Below are 26,856 nucleotides of genomic sequence, written 5' to 3' on the forward strand. Positions count from 1 at the left end.
CAAAAATAGTGTATGAGTTTATAGGTTTGAAAAGTTCTGTTCTTTTCAAATGTGGAAGTAGTGGAATCCCTTAAAGTGGTGTTTTATGAAGCTTCTGTTCTAGAATTAGTGGAATAATTGACTATATCTACTAAGAAGTTGGAAATGAGGTAAATTATGGACTCTTTTTTAATGGATCACTTAAATGGCTTTATACAACAGAAACACATTGTTAACTCACTTTATTTTATACTAGTATTTAGGAAGTCTTGGGATGCTTCATCAGCTTGCTAACTTGAGTCACCTTTCTTCAATTACCTTCTTTAATGAGCAAACCAAGGAATGGGTGTGACAAATATTTCATACACAGCATCAGCCTTATACCAGGTGTAAAATTTGACTACAGCACTGAGACTGATCACTCTACCAAAAAAAAAAAAAAAAATTAGATCAAGTGAAAAAGCACTTTGACTACTTACTTAATTCTATATTTTCATTGTTGTCTGGTGATTTAGACTTGCTTCCCACAAAACACTGTCTAGACATTCAATGGCCTAACCTACAGCTTTTATTAAAGCTGCTATATTACCCATGATGTAGGTGGATATTGACTATATAATCGTCCTTTTTTTGGTAAAAACTGGCTATGATGCATTCGTTTTTTGAGAATAAGACTTAAACTGTTTGTATGATTATTATGGACATAAATAATACAATTAAAAATAATTATTTCCTCTAAGTGAAATATGTATATGAATATGTATATGCTGAGCATGATGTCATATGGTCTGGAATACCCCTTTGGTTAGCTGGGGCTGTGTCACCTCCCAACCTCCCATAAATTCCCCAAATTCCTCGCCAGCATGGCCATAGCTGCAAAAAAAGCAGAAAAGGCCTTGGCTCTGTGCAAGACCTGCCCAGCAATAAAAAGGAACTGGTGAGTACAAACAAATTTACCAAATCCATCTTTGAATAGAAGATTGTCAACTCTGCATATAGTTCCTTATTTTTTGAAGAAAAATGTAGATTGCAATTTCTGGTGAACTTCCCTTGTTTTCCAAGATTTGTGATAGAGGAAGAGATGTGGGTAGAAAGTTGTCTACCAAAGAGTGAAGGCGGCTGTGCGTTTTTACTTAGTTCATTTTTTTTGCAGCACTGATCTCTAATCAGCAAGTGTCTCACATTAATCAGGCCTGTTTTACCATGTTTAATAGATATGTGTTGGCTTTTTTTTTAAAGTAATATTTATTTCTTGAATGAAAGGATGTATTATCAAATAAAAGTTTTCCATGCTTTTACAGAAGAATGCACTTTTAAGCAATTCTGTATCACTTTGCATTTACGTTAGTCATTCCCGTGAAAGTACCTACCTGAATGTTTATTGCAGCTGTGAATAAATTATAGGCAAAATATGTAATTTTTTTTGAGGAAAGTCTTTCTTCTTGTAGTCTAATAATGAAGTTTATTAATTATCTAGAACTGATTAATTTTCAATGTCATGTCAATTTTATTTTATCAGTTTATTTTCAGCACTGAATATTCTAGAGATTAGGTAGATGTTGACTCAGTAGGTAATAAACTAAATCTAGAGTATCATTTTCCAGGAACATTTGCATGTATGTGTTTACTGTATTCATGGTTCCGTGCTTGATAATATAGAATATATATTGAAGTGTGTCTATTTTTGAATACAACCCCTATTCAGACTTATGTGTAGTATATAAATCACTATAACTCTAAATGATGGAATGTACATGCAACTTAAATGAAGGAGTTTCACTAACTGTTGGAGTTACCTTACTTTCAAATTCTGTGTTGAAAAATTCTGTAGTGAACAGTGCAGGAGCAATGTCAATTCAACAATACATTAATTCACCTTGATCATTGAATTCCTTTGCAGCGTCAAGTAATTGAGTAATAAAAATCTATTTTGCTTATGTTTTGACTTACTATTTTGTCACAGAAAGCTCAGTTTAAGTTCACCATCACTTTATATTATGAAATCTGAGGATGAAGACATCCTGAACATCAAGACAAAATAGTGTTTGGTAATGAACTACTGGACTGTGGTCCTTTAAAAATTCATTTTTAAAGTTATATAGTATATTGCTGAAGGCTAGGAATAAAAGTTTTCTGTTAAAAAAAAAGTTTAAAGATTTAATGTATTCACAAATGACATACTTTTTTGTAGAGTCAATTTTTGTAACTTGCTCATTCTTAAAATTAGACATATTGAATTTGAAACTGTTTTAGAAATACCTTTGTTTCTCAGTTTATATTGACATTACGATATAGTCAAATTTGGAATACAACTTCAGCTTTAGCCAAAGCAAGTAGAAATTTACTTTTGCAGTACACAAAGTATGTAGTTACCTACTTTCAAAAGGAATCTCAAATCGCCCCCAAATGTCTTTTTCCTTTTTCCAAAAGTTATGCAGCATTAATACATGAATGGACAATGGATGGTATTATGACATATTAGCTACATGACACTAGGTAAATTCTGCAGCATTTCAGACCACTTGAAATATATTTTAGCAATTTCAACCTGTTTTAATGTATAAACCTTCTTAGGTTTGGGGTGGAGTTACTTTGTGTGTGTCCTTTTGCTAAAGGGCTGAGATGTGAATCTTAACCAGATAAAAGATTTCTGGGCAGAAGGGGAGAACTTCCACTTCCTCTTCATTCAAAATAAAAAAGTTAAGAATTGCTATGCATCAGTATTTGTGAATAGAGGGAATGATGGTATTCTAGAATGTATCTCATGGTTAATTTGATGATGCCACTAGTGGAAACCAGTTATTAGTAAATGATGCTTAGAATTTATGTACTTTTTGAGGAAGAATAGCAAAAGCAGTTTCTTGTGCAAATGCCCCTCTGTAGTGGACCATTTATGGGTGTCCTTTCCTGCCTGTGATTCTGTGCACTCTAAGCCTGTTTTATTAAAAACCAACCAATCAACCAACCAACCAAAACAAACAAGCAAACAAACCAAACAACAAAACCCCCACAAAAATCCCCCACAAAAACCCCAAACCCAACCTCCCCAAAAAGAAATGGACTTGAATATGGAAATGTCAGAGCTGCTAGATGAGAAAAATTACATTTTAAACACTTACTGAATCAAAACCATTTAAATTTGTTGAATTCATGGTTCACAAACTAGGTACTGACAACAAGGTACTGCTGAGACATGGTCTGCATTTTCATGATAGCATAGCAACTCCATAAACCTCAGTTCTATTAGCATCTTCAGGCCAGAAAAGCAATTACAGACCTCAGCCAGAATGATGTTTTTCCAGTGAGAATATGTTAATACTGAATCATCTTAACAGGGGATAATTGTTTCATTTACAGATTGTATAGGCTTTTCTAATTCTTTATGCTCTGTCATGAATGAATACTTTTTAAAACTTTTCTGCAAAACATTCTAAAATACCATATAATATAATATTCTTGCCACTTTTAAAATACTATTGAAGTTTTTTATCCTACATAGCAAATACCCAGCTTGTTAAGGGTTGTAGCACAAAGGAAAGGGCACATTGGCCATATAGGGCAATAACATAAAACATCAGTGTTGAATGCTGCATATGTTTCTTAAGGCATTCTGTGCTTGTATTTTGAGATTACTGCTCTTAATGATTAATAAAGCTTTTCTGATGCCAGTGTAAATTCTAAGTGCTTATTTTTCTGAATTCTAGAGTAATAAAATATTAATATCATTAATATTAGGAATTTCAATATATTAGGAACTCTGGCCCTTTTATGCATGTGGGTTTAAAAAGAAAATAGTTACTTTATTTTATTAATTCTCATTTTAAGTAAATTTTAAGTATGTTCATAGAATCATGCAACAATTTGGGTTGAAAGAGGTGTTCAAGATCATCCAGTTCCATCCCAGTGCCATGGGTGGGGAAACCTTCCACTAGACCAGATTAATCAGAGCCCCATCCAACTTGGCATTCAACACATCCAGGGATGGGGAATTCACAGTTTCCCTGGGCAATCTGTGCCAGTGTATTTCTACTGTAAACCTACATTCTTTCAGTTTGACGCTGTTACCCCTTGTCCTGTAAAAGATAGGACATGCCCCTGTAAAAAGTCTGAACACATAATTTTATTTTTTCAGGAACTATGAATTACAATAGAGGCTACTAATATACACTGCTGTGGAATGATGAGTACTTTAGTGTACTAGGGAAAATAAATACAATTTGAGTTATATAGAAGTAATTTAATGTGATGATGAATGTGTGTTAAGTTGCAAATCTCAACTTTATTCTAAATTTTGGTATTTATAAATTAATGTTTTAGTATTTTACTATTTTTAGCTCTAAAATATGTATTTTCAAATATTGATACAGGAACTAGATGATGATAAACAATTTAAACATCTTTATTTTTATCTTACATACGTTCTAATTTTTCTGCACCAAATCCACATGGTTCTGATGTAAATTTTTAAAATTCATTAAGGGAAGCATGTAGTGAGTATTTTATAGTACTGGTAATATTTTACAACTTATTACACTGAATATCAAAAAGAAAAAAAAAATATTTTATTAATGGACTTGAAAGCTGAAAATTTCAGAGAGCATTTTATAGAAATGGAAGCAGAAACAACAAGAGGAAAGATCATTTTTTAGCATCAGTTAATTCTGTCTAACTGCTACATTTTTTTAGAATTGTTTGCAAAAATGTCTTGAATTCTTTTTCTGTACTGTTGAAACCACCATTGATTGTCATGCAAAGCTAGATAAGAAAAATACTGTCTATAACTGCTGATTAGTCTGAAATGAAATAGTTACCTATTTCAGTAAGAAGTGGTAAATAGGCAGTGAAGGGTCACCTAAAAAAAAAGCCCTGTAACTTGTACTCACCTGTGAAATCACACAAATGAAAAACATGCTTTTGATTTCCCTCTTTAAAGGGTGTGTCACTTAGTTCCTTTGATGAAAATTACTTTCCTTCTCCCAGTTTTTATTTCCAGTGCCCAAAGCTGTGGCAGTGTCATAGTATTGCAGTTGCATAAGGGGAGTGTAAATAGCAGTGCTGCTTTTAGAACATAATTGTTCAAGTGATCTCAGAGTTCAGCACAGGCGGCTGTTGTGTATCTGCTTTGATAATAATAATTGACACCAGTAGGACTTTGTTGCTGAAGGGGACAGTGACATATCATATCACTCCTGTTTTATCAGCTTCTGCCCCCTTAAAAATTTGTCAGGCAGTCTCTTTTGGTAAACAGTTATATGCCTGTACAAAAATAAGTGCTTCTACATGCCACTCTCTCAGAGGTTTTTTCTTAGTTAGTGGACATGTTTTGGAAAATAAAATTATTTTTAATTCTGTATATAGCTTTGACACAGTCAAACACTAAAATTAATCTCTTTTGGCTTGCTTATATCAGCTTTAGTATCACATATTAAGAGGTTGAAAAAGGGCTTGGCACTTTACATGTTCAGCGTTGTATTATGCAGCAATTTGTAAAAGTGCTTTTCCAGAGTGTTCTTATTCTTGGGATATGTCTTTTGAGGATCAAGTTCTTATGACTGAACTTTCACCTGAAAAATGCCTCTCAGATCTTTGGTTGTACACAAATATTTCTATATTACAGGAAAACTTCAAAGTCAAGATTCTGAAAAATAGTGTTGATAGTTTACTGTGCTAACAAATAGCACTGTTTGCAAAATTGCAGTAAAGGTTTTTTATGGCAAGCATTAAAAATATTTTGCTGAGTAAAACTGAGTAACAGTGTACTTACAGTTTGTTTTATATTGCTAAAGAAACAAAAGGAGACAACAGTTGTAAAAGCCTTGGAGACGGTGTGCAGTCTTTGTCACTTTGATAAAGTCTTGAATATAAATCTCTATAGAAGTCTTTACATATTTGTAGATCTGTTATAGATATACATCAAAAGAATCTCTCCGTATGTACATTATATTATTTAGAAGTACATTGCATTAATTTTCAACAAATGTTGCAGGTTTTCTTAATATTATAATGTGCATATAACTGCAAAATATTTTTTTTCTTGTTCTTCATATTGTGACAGGATGATGAAGTAGTACTTCAGTGTGTTGCCAGTATTCACAAAGAACAAAGGAAGTTTTGCTTGGCAGCTGAGGGACTTGGGAATCGCCTGTGCTTTTTGGAGCCAACATCAGAAGCTAAAGTAAGAAGCTGATACTCTCAACTGGTGCAACTGATCAGTGAATGTTAACCTACTTACTCACAAGCACATTTAATTATGGTTTCTTAAATATGATGCTAGAGGGACCTTATGTGTGTTTTTCTTCCCGATTGCATCTTAGAATTGTTTGAAAAATTTCCTGGAGATTCCAAATAAATTTTGAGGTCCACCTGAGAACAGTGAAAAGCCGCCATTCTTCAAATAAGAAAATTCCTGTAATTCAAGATTAAGTTTCCAGACTGTTATTAATATTTAAGTTCATTAAACTCCCATATTTCTATTACTGCTGTAGGTTCAAATATACTGATACACTGGATTGATCATTTTAGAAGCATTGTCACCTGTCAGTTACTGGTGTTAAGTGTTGCTCCTGACTTCATTATCAATCAAGAAGTTTTAACTTCTTGGCTGATACCTACAGGGACAAGAATGGTTAAGTAAAAGAGAATTTTAGATTAAAAATGGAAAATAAGAAAAAGAAGCTAGAGAGATGTGAAGGAAAAAAAACCCACCCCCCTCCAGGGTAATTATCAGAGCTTGAGAGGGGAAAGGAGAAAATAGATAAAACTGTAAACCTCTACTAAAGCATAATGTTAGGAATAAACCAAACAGAGGAGGACCTCCTCTCTCTCTTTGATTTTCTCTGCATCTTTTTCCTTAATTGTTTTTATATCTTCACTTTTCATTGCCTTAAAACTCAGCATTATCAATACTTTTATTATTTCTTGTCACTCTGATTTAAAAAAGAAAAAGTGCATATTCACTTTAAAGCTCATCCACAGCCATGATCTTTATCATGAATCACAGAATACAGAGTTGTTAAGGTTGGGATGAGTCTTTGAAGGTCATCTAGTCCAAACTCTCTGCTTGAGATAGCTTCAGACAGAACAGATTGCTTAGGACACTTGGATCAGAGGTTCTCCAAGGGTGGAGACTCTACAACCTCTCTGGGCAACCTGCTCTACTGTTTATCATGCTCACAGTAAAAGTAGAGAGGTTTTGTTATATTTAAAAAGTATTTCCTGTATTTCACTTTGTATCAATTTCCTCTTGTCCTTTCACCGGGTTCTACTCTATAGTCTCTGGATCTTTGCTCTTTTCTGCCATCTATGTACATTGTTGGTTCCCCTTGAGACTTTTTTCTCCTGGTCATATCTTTATTGGGACATATCCGTGCCAAGAAATTGGGGAAAAAAAGTTTGCTGTGAAGTTTCATGTTTCAAAACCAGTGGACATATTGATTAAAAAATAAGGGTTCATATTGTTATATCATAAGATTCTGAATATTAGCTGTCTAGTCACTGTTGTAAATATCTTCTATCAACCTCATACATGATATAAGATCATATACCTTCTCCTCTATTTTATTAGTGGCTTTACAGAACAAATACAACTGTCATTCAAAAAGACAGGAAAACAATAATACATAGGGGAAAAGTTTTTGCATTTGAACCTGAAGAAGTTTCATTTTACTGTGAGAACTACAGCTCAAGGAAAGCAAAAAAGCAGAATTGTTGTCAATTCATGAAGAATGGTTTTATATTGTTTTCATACAGGAGAGTAGCATGTACCTCAAAAACAAATGAATAGGCATTAAGTATAGGTTCAAAAATTAAAATAAACACACGTTCCAACACACCTTTCATCCTGTTTCACCTGTTCTGCTGATCTGTTCTTGCACTGTTTAATTTTTTTTTTTTACAGTATGTCCCTCCAGACCTTTGCGTCTGTAATTTCGTCCTTGAACAGTCACTGTCTGTCAGAGCCCTTCAGGAAATGCTGGCCAGCACAGGGGATAATGCTAGTGAAGGGGTAAGTAAATTGACTTCAAAGAACATTAAATCTGAATATACATTTCCCTCATTTCTTTCCTTGCCCAGAGTTTTCTAAAAGGTCCTGATGTATAGTATTCTTGGGACATTATTGCTCCACTTCTGTAATCACATTAATTTTTCTTTGGCAGCGAGGAGCTGGTGCAACTGTCTTTTGAATATTTGTGATCGACAAATCCAGAAACATCATCAATTTGATTGCTTTGATCCTAATTCTCCAATTTCAGCTGAATCGAACTGAATTGAACTTTTTTTCTCCTAGAAAAAGAGCATGATAAAACTCTATGGCTTTAGTTATTTTACAACCTAATGGGTTATTTTGTGTTCAGATCTTTAACTAGCACATACTATTGCACAGATGAGAAAGATGGAGTTGTATCACCTTTGGTCTTGCATTGTCAACCTTTGCATACCTGGTTTTTAGACTTCATTAATACTGACCTTTTGTTTTCCACTGCATAAAAAAGTGGGATTCTTTATTTTTGCAATTACCTTGCATTCTATAAAATAAGTCTTGATGAAAATAAAAATATATGCTTAGGAAATAAAAAGATACATTTAAACATTTTAGAATTTCTAAGAAATTACATAATTTTTCATATTTCCAGACTATTCACCCCAAACTGCAACTGAAAGATTTAATCTGATGTTAATAATGATATATGAATATTTTATTTGGGATTTGAAGTAGAGGACATATAATCTCTTTGATAAAAATTACCTCACTCTTGCTTAAGGAGCAATAGATTATAAAAAAGAATGTAATCTGTTGTACTCTATTGATTTTGAAACTCTCTTGTCTTGCATTTATTTTGAAGGTAGGTACGATCCATTGGGGAAACTGTAATAGGAGCACAGCAGTTCATGCTAAAAGCAAGGCTGAAATTAAAAATTATTTGCTTTTCATATTAAATTTAGTTTGGAACAAAGTTCTGCTGTTTCAGATTTTTCTAGAGAAAGACTGTAGCTTGTTCAATTTGTAGGTTTTGCTGTTTTGGTTTGGTTGTGTTCTTTTAATCTTTTGTTTTTTATTTTTTTAATAAGTCAAACTTACAACTAATTCATTTAAAAACTTTCACTAATAAAATATCAGGAAGAGTTTCATTGCTTGTTCTCAGTATCCATGTATTTTTTGCAAACTGAATACATGAAATTTTCTTTTGACAACCTATTTGTAATTACAGTTAACTTTGCTGTTAAGTTTTTCCTTTCTCATTAAAAAATAATTTTAATATATAAAAAAGGTATGATATTCACTGCTACATGTTTTTCCAGTTTTCATCACCAAGCAGTGACAAGTTCCTGCAGGATTAAAACCATTTTTTATGAATGACATGTTATGAAGAAGCTTGGTGGTAATTTAACTTATGTATTGTTCACAGCATTTAAGACTATTTGCCTACACACGTATAACAATTATCTGAACTCTTGGAATATCCTTTAAGTATCTTTGTCCCTTCCAAATGAATCCAAGGATGAGAACTGACCTTAAATGCCATCCAAAAAGAACTAAAAAGAAATTTGCTCTAAATGAAGAAAACAGAAAATCCAGTTTTGCCTCTCCCTGTCTTGTCATAGTTTTACATATTCAAAATTAATAACTGTACTTGGTTGAAACTATGGATGCAGTTACTTTAATGAATCTGAAACATGTTAAAGATTAATATTAACAAGCAGATATTCTCAGTATATGCTTAAACTGTTCTGGGCAGTAAGTATGTTATTTTTTCTTTCAGATTTCAGTTTTCTGTATGTATATATGTATTTACGTTGTTATTTTTTTTTAATGCCTGCATGAAGTTTATAAGAAAGGTAAGTGGTATCTTATTTAACTTGAAATACGTTTTTGCAAACGTTGTGTTTTACTAAATCATAATAAAAGTTAGGTAAATATAAAAGCCTTTGTTAAAGAACAACATTTTTTTCCTTTGGCAGATATTTGGCTATTGCTGTATCGACTTTGTTATTATTATTTTTTTCCCCAGTGTGTAAATTTCATAATTTGTTGGAATATTTGCACCCCTTCCTTGAACTGCCATAGCTCTTCATGTTGTTGCATAGTTCTGATCATGGTCCTCTCAGAGCAGTGGAGTTCTGACCTCCTCCATCCTGTTCTGCAGGCAGCCCAAGGGGGTGGCCACCGGACCCTGCTGTACGGCCACGCCATACTGCTTCGGCATTCGTTCAGTGAAATGGTAAGTGAGGGAGCACCTGCACAGAATGACTAGCATGAATGGGAAATGTCTTTCTACCAAAATAAAAAGCCATAAAAATCTGGAATAATGCTTTTTACAAGCTATCTTCTGCACTAGATGAGACAGAAGTTAATAACTTGCAGTGTCCCAGCACAATAGAATTGTTTAAATTCAGATTCTTGATCGAACTCAGAATTGTAACTGAAAAGCTCCTAAAATGTATTATTTCTGTGTCCTTAAGGAATCCATTTTAATGATACTTCCATTAGCAAATACTTCTATAGCAAATGAATTTGTTGTGATATTCATTATTTTCTTCCCCATCATATTTTATAAGATAGGGTGTTCTATTTGACATCCCATAGTTTCCATGGATTATGCCCACAAAGATGCTGTCTTCAGTCTGCCTTGTATAAATTTCATCATACTACATTCTACAACTGAAAAATTTCACCTGTTTTGAATCTTTGACCTACTAGAGTCCATGCAAATACACCTAATACAAGGCTGAAGGAATGAGAAGTCAAGAAAACGCTTTCCCTCCTTTTTCCTGTACTAGAAAATGCTACATTAATCTTCTATGTTGTTTATGTTTATGAACCTTGAAAATTGTAATTGCCTTGGTATACCAGAGTTGCAAGTATAATTACTACCTTTTGGTATGTGTTTTTAATGTTTTCATGAATCAAACTTATCATGATAGGGTTGCAATTAGATGTTTGCCTGTTCCTATCTGATGAGGTGTATGAAACTGCAGAAGGTAGAAGCTAAATTGCACAGCTGAAGTGGAGATGTGCTGCAGTGGGAAAGGATTTTGATGTTTTAAGTTCATGAAGAGCTTCTGTATGAATAACAACATCATCTTTGACTCATTAAAAAAAATTAAGTAAGATAGTAAGATGAAGTAATGTGAATGTATTAATTTGGCATGTGTGTTAATGGGTACTGTTGGGTTTTTGTTTTCAATAACATCACTGTTTTGCAGTATTTGACATGCTTAACATCATCAAGATCCCAGACAGATAAACTTGCATTTGATGTGGGATTACGAGAAAATGCAGCAGGTATGGCAAGTTCTTTTTGAAGGAAAATGAGTTACTCATTTCTAGTTTTAGAAGAGGCATTGAGTTTAATGTAACTGTAAGCTTATGAATGGGATCCTTATGTGTTCATCAGAAATAAGATGACTAAAAAAAAGACTATTAGTACTAGTGACTTTCAGCACATTAAATGACTTTGTGTGAGAATGTGAGTCTTGCAATTAAACTGACTTAACACAACTGCAATGAAATGCATGATAATGGTCAAATTAAAAAAATCTATTGAATAAAATAAATTTGATGCTTTTGTTTGTTTGTTTGTTTTTGACAGAGTATGGAAAAGCCATATACTGGTGCATTCACAATATACATTATAACCAAGTAACAATAGAAATTTGCAACTTGTAGTGCAGGAAACCAGAAAATATGTAGTGAACACATTGCTAAAAGAGCTGGATAGAAATACATTTGTAATATGGACAAACTAATAATGAGACAAAGTGGAAGAGATACAACACAAACATGACATTATGAGAAAGATTTAAAATCTAATTAATGTATTTCGGGAAGTACTGCCATTACCATTACTGCTGATGGAAATATAGTGAAAAAAAATGTGCTTCCATGAAAACACATATGAATTATGAGTTGCCACTGGGAGCTATATTAAATAAATTTAAAGGTAACTTAGCCACAAAGAGCCACAAATAGATTTTCATGCTGCTGTGTACAGAGTGCTCATGGTTACTGAAAGTGGTGAATACTTCTCAGAAAGTAGCAGGTGTCTCTGTAACAATCAGGCCCAGACATATATCTTGTAGGGAAAATCTAAGTACCTGTATACAAGCTTCATTAATGTAAAGCTCAAATAATGAAATACTCTGTGTTAATATAAATCTGTGCTTTCTATTATTTTTTCATTATTTTGAAAAGAAATTAAAATCAAATACACTAATTGATGATGGATAGGCACTGGCAGTGTAGGTGCTAAAACCTTTGTAAATCATAATCTTTGAATCTGTTCAGGTGACTCTCTACAAAATCTTGTGTTTTGAATGTGTGAAGTTTGTCTTTCAGTTGTTTATTGCAATACAGATGATTGCTTTAGACAGATATTAGCTGTTTGCTACTTGGCTGTCTTTGATTGTTGCCTTAGCTAGAGAACATTTTCTTTAGGAATGTTGAAAAAATGAATGTATGTGATAAAAGGAATATATGCGTTTAATCACTACTGGAATAGTTTCAGTGAAATCTGTTTTTATAATTTTATAGCTTTTTTTAAAAATTATTGTACATATATCTGCTTCTATCTATGAGGTTTTATAACAAGTATCTGTAGTTGTTTAATTGGCATTTGCTTAACTGTACATACACAAGAAAACCCTTGTACATATAGGTAAGATTCAAAAAAACTTGGTTGTGATCCTTCACAGAGGGCTTTGGTAACTACTGCATGCCTGGAAAACTCATAAACTGGGTGCTATAATATCACTTCTCCTTACTCTACTCCCTCACCTGTGAAACTGTGCTAATGAATCCGTTTCTGCTGCAGGAAGTATTCTTCATGCAGCAGAGGGAAAGCCACTGGCTATAAAAAATTACTCCCTTTGAAGATTAGATTTAGCATTTTACACTTGTATGGATGTAACTTCTATTTATTGTCTTCACTATAATTAGTTTCATTACCTTCAAATTTTCTTTTAGGGAGGTTTTACATGAAATATCTTAATCAAACAAATTTTTGTACTTTGGTTCTGCCAAATTTGCCCTTTTTTTTTCACTTTTCATTGTCTGGTGAGAAAGTTTTATTCAACTTGTTTTCTTCAAGTTCTTATCTTTCACACTCTGAAGAGTGTGAAATTGTGAAATGAACTGGGTGACCTTCCCAGAACGTCTGTGTGTATGTGGTTCTCTGTGTGTGTGTGTGTGTCTGTGCAAAGTAATCTGGAATCTTACATTTAACATGTAGGAAACATTCTGTGGTTGTCACCCTTATGTTTGGATATTTTGTAATTATATGGTCTGCAGTGCTAGTGGAACTGCTTCCAGGTTTGTTATGCTGTGTGATACAGAAGGTTGTGAATTTAATATGACCATTAAACAAAAAAAGAGACAGAAGGTGATAAATAAGACCAAGGTAAGTGTCAGCAATTTCCTGGCAAGGAGATGGTCCAAGGGAGAGCAGTTCTGAGTGGTGTTTTGTAATCAATCCCTTTAAAAGTACTTGAAAAGGGAAATATCATAAATGGGAAAGATTATATGACAAAAAGTTTCAAGCAAAAAAAAAAGCATCAAAAATGATTGAAAATAGAAATTATGAGTTTTTTTAAGGTGAATTTCTCACACGACAATTTTTAAAATGATATTTTAGTGTTGTATAATGATATCCTTAGATTTCTTGGGAGTTGTCTGTTTTGTAGAACCTTGATTAGTGCCTCTGTCCTTTAGGTGAGGCATGCTGGTGGACAATACACCCTGCTTCTAAGCAAAGGTCAGAAGGAGAAAAAGTTCGAATAGGTGATGACCTTATCCTGGTCAGCGTGTCTTCTGAAAGATATCTGGTGAGTTTGTTTCTTCAGAGAGTGTCAAATGGTGGGAAAATAAAAAGTTCTGTGGGGATATTGGGAGATTGGTTGGGATTCTTATGATTATTTTTTTCTAATCTAGGGAGCAATGCCTGGTTGTAATGCATTTTTATTTTTCTGCACTGAAAGGGTGGTGTGTGTGCATGTGAGTCCCTCCTCCAGAGCAAGCCTGCTTCAATGCCTGTTCCCCAAATTTTAGAAGAATACTAATTTTAGAAGAAATTTGTATATTTACTTTATGATACATCCTCTTATGTTGATAAATTAATGTACAAAATATCTTAAGTGCATAATTTTCATTGTTTCCTGTTACTGTTGTCTTTTTTCAGCATCTGTCTGTGTCAAATGGAAATATTCAGGTGGATGCCTCCTTTATGCAGACACTATGGAATGTACATCCTATATGCTCAGGAAGCAATATTACAGAAGGTTTGCCATTTTATTTTTTTGGACATGTATATAAATTAGATTAATTTGTATGATTTCAATAAAGAGGGAAAATTAAAAAACAAATTCTCCTCAGAATGTCAACCAAAATGTTTAATGAAAATAAAGAAAAGGAGCTTAGGAGAGAAGAATTCTTGAAGGCAAACTGGGACAATACAGATACATCAGCTGGATTTACTGAAGAAAAGCTAAATGAGTGCTATAACTTTAGAATAACAAAGCTTTAAGAGCTGCATGAGAAGTGAAAACTTAGTTTAATTTGGGGGAGTAGGAGCTGCAGAATAGCTAAAGCCAGAAAATGTAGATTTTTGCATACAATTTTCCTAAATACTGAGAAATAAAGGTACAGGCAAAATGAAAAGCAGTTTTCTCAAAGTTCCTATTTCAGTCTCTTCTGCTTTTTATGGACATTTCCTCAATATCCTTTCTGGATGTCGCAGCCAAGCATCCTTATTGTCTTCTCTCGTTCAGCCTAAACCCTAACCACAGGGTTAGGATTTCTTTGGGGAAATTTTATGGCACTTCATGGTCATGTTTGAATTATTGACCATGTTTGTCATGAGAAAAATGTCATGTTTGTCATGTTTCTCATGAAACATGAGAAAAAACATGTCATGTTTGTCACCTTATTCTGAGAAATGTCTTGTTCTGTGCTGAAAGTCTGATCAGGATCTCTCCTTATTTCAGTGCCATAGTTTGTCATTAACACTGTGGTAGCAAACATTGTGCTTCACCTTTGCTGTTCTCTATTCAAAGCATCAGCACTCAACACTCACTAATTACTTAAATGTCTTGAAGTTAGGATCAATTTGTGTCACTTGTCTGTAAAACTTAGCTTTTATGATATACTAGTATACAATAGCATAGGACAAAATGGAGCTTTAAGGGAACTGAGAGAGATATTCCTTTTCCCTGGGATCAGCTATAGTAAGTCTTGATAGAAGATGACTTACCCTGGTGTTAGATTTAATTTAGTAGTCTTATTTGAACTATGGTTTGGTTTTTCTAACCCCAAGTGGTTTAAATTAGCATCCCACAGTGTTTCCGTGCACTGGCCCATAAGAAACTTGTCTCAGAGTGTTAGGTTTTAATTTTAAAATCATATGGGATATGGATTTTGCTTGTAATACCTTCTGATTTCTTTGGCATGCTGGAGCTGGATATTTAAAAATGGCTGTCTGGGGGCCTGCCGTTATGGGTCATAAATAGAATAGGGATCAACCCTGGAAAAGTCTGTGTTTTTTCAGGCATCACAGGTAAAACAAAAAGAAGCAAAGAGAAAAACCATCCTATGGCAAAGCTTAAAACTTGTCATAGATGAAAAACATAATGAGCTATGCAGAGAGATCATGGAAGACCAGTTGTATATTTTAGATTTCTGTACCTGAAGAGATTTGGCAGCTAAAATTCCTAAGAGCTTACAGAATTAGTCAATCCACTGGTGCAATCCACTGTCCAGCCGATCCACTAGAACATATTGCCTAGGAATATGTCTAGACAGGTTTAGACTCTCTTCAGGGGTGGAAACTTCACAACATGCCTGGGCAACATGTGCCAGTGCTCAGGCACATTCCCAATGCCCAAAAGTGTTTCCTGATGTTTAAACAGACCCTGCCATGTTTCAGTGTGGGCCCATTGCCACTGGTTCCATCACTGGGCACAACAGAAGAGACTTTGATCCCATAGTCTTTACATGGATAAAATCCCTTCCCTTCCCTTCCCTTCCCTTCCCTTCCCTTCCCTTCCCTTCCCTTCCCTTCCCTTCCCTTCCCTTCCCTTCCCTTCCCTTCCCTTCCCTTCCCTTCCCTTCCCTTCCCTTCCCTTCCCTTCCCTTCCCTTCCCTTCCCTTCCCTTCCCTTCCCTTCCCTTCCCTTCCCTTCCCTTCCCTTCCCTTCCCTTCCCTTCCCTTCCCTTCCCTTCCCTTCCCTTCCCTTCCCTTCCCTTCCCTTCCCTTCCCTCCCCTCCCCTCCCCTCCCCTCCCCTCCCCTCCCCTCCCCTCCCCTCCCCTCCCCAAAAATGGTACTAAAAATATTATGTTAACACATTAATTTTTTTTCTTATTTCGATTCAGTTATGAGTGAAAATTTAGAAAATAGATCTTATCTGGGTCTTGAATTTTTTAAACTTTCATGAGGGTGTTATTTTCATAGTCAATGTTTTAGCTTGTAAATGAGCTTCTTTTTCAGGATATCTTCTTGGTGGGCATGTAGTACGTTTTTTCCATGGCCATGATGAGTGCTTGACAATTCCATCTACGGACCAGAATGATTCACAGCACAAGTAAGTGATGGTGCATTTTTTAAATATTTCCTTCTTTCAGAAAGGAAACAGGTTGTCAGTTGAATTTGAGGTTAGGCAGATTTAACACTCTTTACAGCAGTCATTAATTAGGCAGTGACATTGTATGAGAAATTGAGACATACTAAGCTGAAATCAGTCATGACTTCTTTCATTGTTGAAATTTAAGTAGTTGATTTTCACTGAGATGTCATCCTGTTAGGTTGCTTGTCTCTAGTTCATACTACTACAAGTAGAGGTAAGAAGGTGTTAGCAGGAAGATGGTAATGTGAAAAAAAAATTAATGAAAAATCTCAGTAAGTTGGCCTCTGCAATGACTTTCATATTTTATATATTTTGCACATTAAAAAAAATTTAAGTATTCTCAAATTTGATTAACATATTAAGCTTGATTAACATATTAACAAATTACATCATACTAGCTAGGCTAAACTACTTTTGTATAAAACTTATATCTACGGTTGTCATCTATTATGTTGATTTGTTAGTTGAATTTTTCTGTATTTTTAAATTTTTTTGTTAATCAGAAGCAACGCAAGCTAATAATTTTGCTATGCAAACCTGCTAGCTTTAAAATCATCTTCAACAAATAAGACTCTTCTACATATTGTGGCAAATAAGTTATGATTTAGGTAAGATGATATCACAAGTAGCATTCAATTATGTCAGGTAAACTTGTCAGCTCTAAATTTGCCATGTTTACATTTCTGAAGAGTAGAAATATCTCCAAGTCCTGAAGAGAACCCAAACTGAAAACCAGAAAAATTCACTTTGTGAATTTTTTGCTGTTTTCTTCATATGTGTAAAGAAAAAGAAAAAATGTTTTGACTGTGTATCAAAATGTACACACCTGGTATAAAAATAGCAGCAAACATGTTATGTTGCGTTCAGACTTATTTTATAAAGCTCACATTTTAAAAAGGTTAAAATAGATGCTGAGCTGTTTCAGTGTGTTCAGAAATGCTGCTCTTTGCTACTTATCTTACTTATCTAGAAGTCAGATATTGCTAATATTAAAACTAATTGCAGAGTCCTAGTCCCCAGCATTATGTGATTCTTTATGTAGGGTTGATGTGTATTGTTACTGCCTTAAGATTTCCTTCCATGTTTTTTATGCTAAGTAAATAAAAGGGTAAAATTAAAATGTAATTAAATCTATATATTTATAATCCTAAAATTGGAAAAAAATTTGAATGCTATATTGAACATTTTCAAATGTGTGATAGTGACAGATGACTTGAAGTTATCCGGTCTTTTGGATTTATGAGCTGGATAACAGACGTAAGGCCAAGTTTTTACTGTGTCATAGTTGTAGGAGTCATGTTTACATTATCAAAACAAAATGAAAATACAAAAAAACCCCAAATAGTAATAAGAATGGCAGAGAGAGATGTAGAAACTTGTTTCTATATCTTTATATTTGTTTCCATCTCTTTATTTAATCAGTTCTATGTATTTCAATAGGAATTTAAATAAGTTAAGTTACACAAGAGTGAAGATTTCTCTTTTCATAAAACAAAAATCTTTTTTTTGAACATTTCTGGAAATAATGCTCTTTAACAATTCACAAAGAGACTATTCTCTGACAAGAATCTTAAGGTCTTTTATTACAGACCAAATGGAAATACTTGGGTTGAACATATTGAACATCAAAAAGGCTAGCTTGGCAAGAAAAAAAAGATGGATACATGGAATCAATTAGATGAAAAAAAAAGTTATGTGGATGCTGTTGTGAAAAAGCAGCAATTCTTTTTTACATGCAGCTTTGTTACTGAAAGAGCAGGTCACTAATTCTAGTCCAGCATTGCATATAGAGAAAGCTGGAAAAAGAGCTGAATTTTTTAAAAGTAGAGAAATAAAAAGTATAAGAGGTGAACAGAGACTATGATTATATCAGGTGAAGTGAACTGTATCAATGATACTGAACTACACCTATGACAGTCCTTTAGAGATAGAATGGTTGAGTTGGGCCAAGGAGACATGAAGGAGGTCAGAGAGAGTGGAAATGAATACTTAGTTTTGAGCTTAGCTAGGATTTAGAGTCTGCCAAAAGTAAAATCCGTAAGGTCAGCGGGACCAGAGACATAGAATGAAAATGGAGAGCTCCAGATATTTATTGTGCATTTGGTATATTCAGAGACTCATGTAACAGCCCAGGTTGGAAATGACCTTGAAAGATCAAATTCATAGAGTCTGGAAATGAAGATGAGTTGAAAGCTAGGGATTTTTAGGTTTATTTTTATTCTAGATTACCAATACATTTTCATGCAAGATAAGATGTGTAGGAATATTACTACCTTTACTATGAGGAATATTTATTGTTACTCTTCTGGTGAACTAGCATTTTGAAATATTTCATATCACATGTGTGCCTTTAAATGTGAATCCTAAATAAAGTAGAAGTGTAAATACAAGTCCATCATATTATAAAGCTGCTGGGTGCAAATGGCTAGCCATGCCTCAGTATACTTCATGATTCTTCCAGGACTTTATTGCTGTTGCTCAGGAAAGAGACCCTTAAATGCTCTAAGTAGAAGAAAAGGTGTAGAAATACACCTTTAATTAGATAGGAGAAACAAAACTTTTATTTTAAAAGTTGGTTTTCAGGTCCATATTTGCATAAGAACAATACTAAACAGCTTTTACATTTTTGCCTGCTAGCTGTCAAAAATAGGAAAAGAATTTGACAATTTGAAAAGCCTGCATTTCTAACTGCTACTTTAATTCATCTATATAACAGCTAGATTGTGACATCTTTATGCATGCATTTGATGTATTCAGTCAAGTTTGCCAGAGCAGGAAGGCAGATTTTAAATTCCCTTGCTGCACATTTTTTCAGATACTTAAGTACAAGTACAATAGAAGGTCCAGCTTCTGTGCATGCTAGGGTGGATTAGTCCTTCTCAGAGGAATAACATGTAAGAAAGTTTTTCATCTTTTGGTAGGCATTCAGACCTTTCCTATTATCCATTATATTTCCTATACTCATTAGAAATGAGGAAGTATATACAAATTCTGGTGATTAGATGACAAAATATTAATGTTAATGTAATATTAATGTAATTAAAACATGAAAAACTTCCTGTGAACAGGGCTAATCCACCATAGTTTTTCTTTGTTTGTATTTGGTTATTGAGTAGAATATTTGCTGCACTAGAACACATTACTAACCCTCAGCCAATAGTTCAAGAAAATGAAATTATAATAACGGTTTGATCCTTTCCCTTCCTGTTTTTTATTTCTCTGAATACATTTTCTGATTTGTGAGGATTATAATACACATTTTTTTTTTATCACCACAATTTCTGGCTCTTTAATAAGAATCATAGAAATAATTTTTGGACTGAAGTCCCTAATGTCATGTTCTTGTTGTTTTCATCTGAAAATGTATGTCTTTATTTTAAAATATGGTATGTATTTAAAACCATTGGTAATGTACATTAATATCTTGGGAACTGTAGGAATTACCTATTTTTATGGCTGATTAAATGACAGGAAAATTTTCCCAGCCACTTTCAAGGCTAAGCATTTTATCAGCTCCTGAAAGTGACTACCTTAATGGAAATAATCTAATTTACCTGGGACATTTGGTTCGTTTATCATAGTTTCACTGAGGAGTAGGAATCTTCTGTCCATTCAATGACATTTGTTTACTTGGAGAAAAGTAGAGAGTCATGTACAGTTTCCAGAGAAGTATGTTATAAATACTGTAAAAGCACAAATAAACACAAGAAGATGGTCTTCTGAATCTTTTCTGTAGGAAAGTATTTTATGAAACTGGAGGAGCTGGCATTCGAGCAAGGTCATTGTGGAGAGTAGAACCCCTTCGAATAAGGTACTGATATTTAAAAAACTTTTTTGGTTAGCAACTTTTGTTATATTAATAGAAATTTAATTGTTACAGACCTTTAATGCAGAATATATATTTGCCACACTTTATGATATGTGTCAGTAGGCTCTTTGTCAATAATAAAAAGCAATGTACCATGATAGATTTTTTTATGCCTCCCATAACAAAAGCAGCACTGTCTATGAGATATGTGTACTCAAAGCATTGCTTCTTTCCAAAAGTAAAATGTTTTCCTAGTTTTACTTGGAGTTTTATAAGCATGAGTGGATATAAGACCAATAATACTTACCCCTTCTGTATTTCTTGGCTTTTGGGTTTTTTTTTTTTAAGATTATCTACTTCCTATGTGATTATCTGTCTGTTATTTCCCTGCAAGTGAAATTTCAATATATCTCATAAGAGTATGTATGGCCTTTGATGGCCATCTGAACTGTATATTTGTTTTACCCTTGGTGTCTTTGTAATTATAAGTGAAATACTCTCTTAACTAACAGAGATGTAGGATAATTCTGTGGAATGTCAAGTTCCCACTTAGGTTTGATTTGTTTGTTCAGTCAGTCAACTAAAATACAGTAGTTAATTTACACATGTGTTGGGATCTGTGATATTTAAATGCTCCCAAGATTGTAGAAAGTCTCTTTCAGCCCCACTGCCAAAGAAGGACTTGTAATTTGTCTGGTGCTGGTTTTCAAGGTTGTTTATTTCTTCTTATCTAAAATATTTTCTCTCTGAGCTGCAGCAGGTCTGTCTTGCAGGACAGCATGCAGGGCTCTGCCCCTCAGTGGGATGTTACAAACATTATATACTAGAAACTACGTGTGCTATATTTATAATAACGTGCCAATATCTATCACCCATGTTGAACAGTGTGTCCCCAGCCTAAACCAACACAAAAATGCCAACACCACAGTGAAACATGGAGAAGAAGAAAAAGGACAAGGCACGCCCAATTTCCTCCATCTTGCCCCCTTTGAACCCCTTATCTAGAATCCTAAAATTCTACTTTTGCACCCGTGCCACATTAATTACCTCTTATATCAAAGACTCAGAGCTTGTACTTCATCCTGAAAGATTGAAAACTCTTTTCCATGGACAGAGATCAGAGACAGTGTCTCCTGGGGCTCTGTACAGGGGGCTTCTGACCCCCTGCCAGGGTTACAGACCTTCCAGGGCAGCCAGAGGGATGCTCTGGATTCCCACACACATGTAGGATTTTTTTTTGGACACCATATGTAACACCCTGATAAGATGGAGACAGGGTGTAGAAACAAGAAGATGGAAGCCATAGTCCTTTCTGGGGTTCCCTTTGCAACTGAATTAACAGTTTTGTATCCAATTTAAAACAAGTATTGTTATCAGAACAAAAACTTGAATATATATATATAATATTCTATTTTCTGAACATCCTTTAAAACCTAAAGAAAAAAATTCTAGTTTTACTTACTTAAACTATTTTTTGATGTCTCTTATGTTTAGCTGGAGTGGAAGTAACATCAGATGGGGGCAGCCTTTTCGTCTTCGACACATTACAACAGGAAAGTACTTGGCTCTGAATGAAGATGAAGGAGTAGTAATATTAGACAGAGAAAAGTCAGACACAGCATCTACAGCCTTTTGTTTTAGAGCAACAAAGGTAAATAAAAACAATGCAAATTTTTCCTGAATGTGGAGCACTCAAACACTAAATCTGTATAAATTACTTGTAATCTAAATTGAAGCTAATGCTAGGGATTGTGCATTTAAAATTAAATGTAAACAGCCTATGTCAAGAATAACAAAGGTTTCATGGAGGAAAAATAAGGGTGATTGATAAACTTTAGAATTAACTAAACTGTAACCAGTCTTTAAAAAGTAGATTAAAACCAAATACAGTGCAAGATATGGTGGCTTAATATTAATATTTTGATAATTATAGACTTATTTTAGTTGGACAGAATCTCATTAAAGTGTTACATGTTCCAGCTCTATCTGTCATACTTGAATTCAATTTAATTCAGTTCAGTTGCTATTCTTTATGCAGTGTGCTGATAAGAACTGAACTCAGTACAATTTTTCCTAAATGTAAGGCAAATATAGCAGTGATTTCTAAACCATATGTTTTCAAATTATGCTCTTTAGTGAGCTGCTAATTGCATGTTATTAGCTTTTTCATTGTTTCCAGCTGGGAAAAAACATTACAAGGGAGAGACAATGAAGAATGATTATGGAGGTAGGCAAAATTAATAACTTTTTTTTCCCCAGGATGTGAAAGATTTTATAATCAAAGATGATTAAAAGTTTTTATGTTCTTTCATGATTTTACTTATAAATAGTTTCCATAGCTGTTACAATGGAGTTTTTTATTAACTAAAAAATTGCTAAATTTTCCACATAATTCTGAATACTATATGATCATTAAGAAAAGAATAAATCCTGAAGTGAAAAAGAATCTTTAAAATTAGTTATACACTAGATAAAATATAACAGTAACAGTCTTGACAAATGCTAGACTTTTGTTAGTATAATAAATCAAATACTTCTTTTTAGCATGTTTAAAATAATGATGCTTATTAGTGTGACTGCATATGATATTTCATTAATTTTTATTTTAGCCAATCAAAATAATTGAAAAACTATCAGGAAATTTTCTTAGATTGCTTAGATTTACTTACAACATAGTTTTTCATTTTTTATTCAGTGTAAAGGCTATAGATTGTACATATGATGTAGTGCTGGAGCATTTATTACAGATGTAATTTTTTACCATTATTGGAAAATTATTGGTAAGAATGGTGAGAATCACAGGAGTGCCACAGTTACTGGTTAAACACTGAGTTAAAATTCCTTTGATGTACTCACTGCCTAACTGGACACCAGCTGTCCTGCTGTTTTCCAATATTTTAATCTATGCATATAAATGTATAAATCTTGAGTATGTAAATTTAGTGGTTATGTATGCACATTCATAAAATTATTTCTGTTACGTTGAGTAAACATGCCCTATTTTCTTACTCTTTTTGTTGAGGTGTGCTTCAAAGGCACACTGGTGAAATTTTTTACAGTGCCCAAAATGACTAAGCTGAAGTACAGTAGTAATTGATTATGCAGGAGTCATTCATGCCTACTGTGTTTATACATAATATGGTTGTTAATGTACATTTTTATATTAAATCCAAGCTCAGTGTCTCATCATCCTGTCCCATTTGTGCTGTCCTATACAGAAAAGTTTTTTTTTTTACTTCATGATAGGGTATGAATTTGGTGCCAAGAATAAGAATTATTATTTATTGTCTGGGCACATAAAAGCTGCACTGTCCCATGGGTGGAGGCATTACTGTTTCCAAAGGTGAGGGAAGCAAGCAAAGGTAACTTTTCCTAAAGAGAGAAAAGTGATGTTTGGGAAGGGACTAAACCCCAAAGATTGGCTTGGACTGTTAGGGGAAAAGGGCTCTTCTTAGTGAAGAAACTTTTTCATTTTCATGTACCTTAACATGGCATGAATTCAGGGAAATTTTAAGGTATCTGTCTAATGTCTTCATTCCAGCTGTGTACAGATTCTTAAAAATAGGGTGCTGGATTCCTGTCTGTTTACAGCACTCCTGTCCCTTAGACTAATAGAATAATTCTGATTGAGAAGGACCCTGGGCAGCCATCTAGTCCAGCCTTTTGCTCCAGCTAGGGTCAACACCAGTTCAGACCAGGTTGCTTACAATAAACATTGCTGCTGAGTATCCAAAAAGGAAATTAAACATTTCTTCATTGTGGTATTCTTTCCAGTTTGAAAGCCAGCAAAAGGGTTTTATAGAAAAAAGATATTATTTTTGCCAGAAAGCAGAGCTATGTGGATATACAGATCCTCAAGGCTACTCAGGAGTCTGTAACACATGACTTAAATAGAGTCTTATTTTCCAGCAGTTGTTATAGAGACCCTCTTGTTGAAAAAGCACCTTCATCCTCAATACTGCTATATTCCACTTCAGCAATCTTGTGTTCCTTGCTTGTCAAAACCTATTATTGCATTCATAGTGTATTTTCTTTCACTGTTTTTTTTTTTCCTTTTGGTGGATAACACTGGAATTTTAAACACTAATTTTAAATTATAAAATTCAAGTTAGAGTTTTCCTTAACATGTTTTTACTAAATAAGAACAGAAGGGAAATTTTAAAAAGTTAAGGTATATGCTAAAGAACATTATGGTGCTAATTTCAATGAAAATAACATATGTAATACATGCCTGTTTTGCTTCCTAATTGCTGCAAACTAATCTTACAAGCATTAGAAATGGATGGACCACTTCCCCCTCCAAATTATGTCTTTTATTGCTTTTAATATAGAGCTTACTTTTGACCAAGTTTTAAAATGTCAACCTTTATATTTGAAGGCAACAGATCTGTAATGCCTTGTGACAACAGAGACAGCAGTTTCTCTACACCAGATGGAATCCTGTTTTGAAATGGGATGTTCTCATTCCAGCACAGTACTTGGCTCAGTATACACTGCTGAGGAGAATCCTGGGTCTACTTACAAGTTTCCTTGAGACTAAACACAGTGGAAACAAGAGCATATTAATTAAATTTAAAAATAATAGTTTGTTTTAATTTGGGTAGCCCAGAATTAATATTTTAGATTTCATAATTTATTTTTGTGGTGTTATGTACAATTGACAATGAAGAACTTATTGGTATAATCTTGGTAAGTAACATTCTGACACATTAAAAAGTCACAGATGACTCATGCAGAAGGATTTGATATCATTTTAATATTACTGCCAACATGAAGCTGTCTTAGGGACTCAACATGGCATTAGGATTTCGTAATAATATGGTAGTAATCATAAAGTTTAATTTGGTTTTGTAGTAAGATCATAGGTATTGCAAAGGCCTTTACCTACATTTTTCTCTAAAAGTTCAAATACTTATTTTTAAGTTAATATTTTATAATTATATTTTCTCAGTAAGCACTGCATTTCAAATGCAGTATTACACTCTTTTTTCTACTTATTTTTTATGGGAAGAGAAAATAAAAGGTGAAACTAAAGTAATTTTTTTTTTCTTGTCTACTGGAATTTACAAATATATAAAGCAAAGTATACAGAGTACAATAATACCAGAAGAAAGCTCTTATATCTGTAGACCTTTTATCTTTTTCTTTTGTTGAATTGGAGTATCTATAGCAGTACTTTTAACCCAATGACAGTGTGCAGTATCAAAAGATAAAATTTTAATTAGCTCATGAAAGTTAGATTTAGTAAGAGTTCAGCAGACAGGTTGTTTTGCAATTCTTAGGACTGTCTAAACAAGCCTTTAAGCTGGCAAAAATGTTTCTCCTACTGTGTTTTTATTATTGTAAAGTCTTTGTAAAGAAAGTTGAGTTTATTTGTTCTGCTCACATTGCCATTCCTTATATTCCTTTTATCACGTAGGAATTTGTGATTCTTTCTCACTTTCTTTCTCACTTTCTTCCCTTTCCTCGAGTATATTAAACATCTTTTGAAAATATCATCTTTGACAGCTTTGCCCTCAAATTCCTTTGTTAATTCCATCTTTTTTTGTTTGTTTGGTTTGGGGTAGTTTTTGTTGTTGTTGGTATTTTTTTCCTTTGCAAACTTCCAGGCCCATGATGTGATTTTTTTTTTTTTTTTTCTTTGATTTAATTCACAGCCTGAGGGAGTTAAGCTGAGACGAGGCTGTGAAGAGAGGATTTTAAAAGCCAAAGGGTTTGGATATTTTACTGTTAAGATATGTACAAATATGTAGATAAGAGAAGGTTTTTTCCCCCTTCTCCCCCAGTAATCTTTATCAGACTAGACTTTTCAGCTGTTGTAAAATACACCGTATCTTTGCACACTATGATCAAATTACTTGGCTGAAATCCTAGAAAAGCTGGACAGAGTGCAAAGAGCAAAACATGGTGAAGAGGAATTTGTGCTGTATTTTTCAAAGTGAAAACAGCCTTCAGGCCCCTGAAATAATTCTAAAAAATTACTTCTGAAATGAAAAAAATTGGGTTTTGTTCACTATGTTTACTGTTGTCAAAAGGGATTAGTATCTCTCAATTTTTTCAAAAAAGAAACTTAATTATGATTGCTTCTTACCACCCTGTGATTTTGTTATCTGAAATGTTCATTGATGCTTGATTATCGATGCAGACACAATATTCGAAGAAAAAAGTTTAATTTTCAGGTTACGATGTAAAGACAAATAATAAATTGCTGACAGTGAATTTGTTCTATTTTATTGTATTTTTCACTTAATCTCCTCACTGCAAATGTGTATTGAAATAGTTCATCTTTTTCTGTAGTGACAGTGCAGTCCACACAAATATGATACGACATGTTTTCCCCATAGTCTTGACATTGAAATGGTAGCTCCAAGTAATTTCATTCACCTTCATCTTGGCATTATAATGGTACCTGTTTCAACTGAAATTATTGTTGAAATGCGACAGTTAAATTACAT

At 33.7% G+C, this 26,856-nt stretch overlaps 1 protein-coding gene across 1 annotated transcript in view; it reads left to right on the top strand.

The window, feature by feature from the left end:
- RYR3 (ryanodine receptor 3) overlaps nucleotides 1-26,856 on the top strand; it is a 197,248-nt gene that overhangs the window by 41,999 nt on the left and 128,393 nt on the right. The window contains exons 2-10 of the mRNA XM_053945141.1: nucleotides 6,035-6,154; nucleotides 7,877-7,976; nucleotides 10,129-10,199; nucleotides 11,185-11,263; nucleotides 13,688-13,800; nucleotides 14,154-14,253; nucleotides 16,458-16,551; nucleotides 20,330-20,404; nucleotides 21,896-22,043. Of these exons, the coding sequence (XP_053801116.1) occupies nucleotides 6,035-6,154; nucleotides 7,877-7,976; nucleotides 10,129-10,199; nucleotides 11,185-11,263; nucleotides 13,688-13,800; nucleotides 14,154-14,253; nucleotides 16,458-16,551; nucleotides 20,330-20,404; nucleotides 21,896-22,043 (900 nt within the window). The remainder of the gene's footprint in view (nucleotides 1-6,034; nucleotides 6,155-7,876; nucleotides 7,977-10,128; nucleotides 10,200-11,184; nucleotides 11,264-13,687; nucleotides 13,801-14,153; nucleotides 14,254-16,457; nucleotides 16,552-20,329; nucleotides 20,405-21,895; nucleotides 22,044-26,856) is intronic.

Source organism: Vidua chalybeata, chromosome 6, assembly GCF_026979565.1.
Source record: "Vidua chalybeata isolate OUT-0048 chromosome 6, bVidCha1 merged haplotype, whole genome shotgun sequence".
NCBI lineage: Eukaryota > Metazoa > Chordata > Aves > Passeriformes > Viduidae > Vidua > Vidua chalybeata.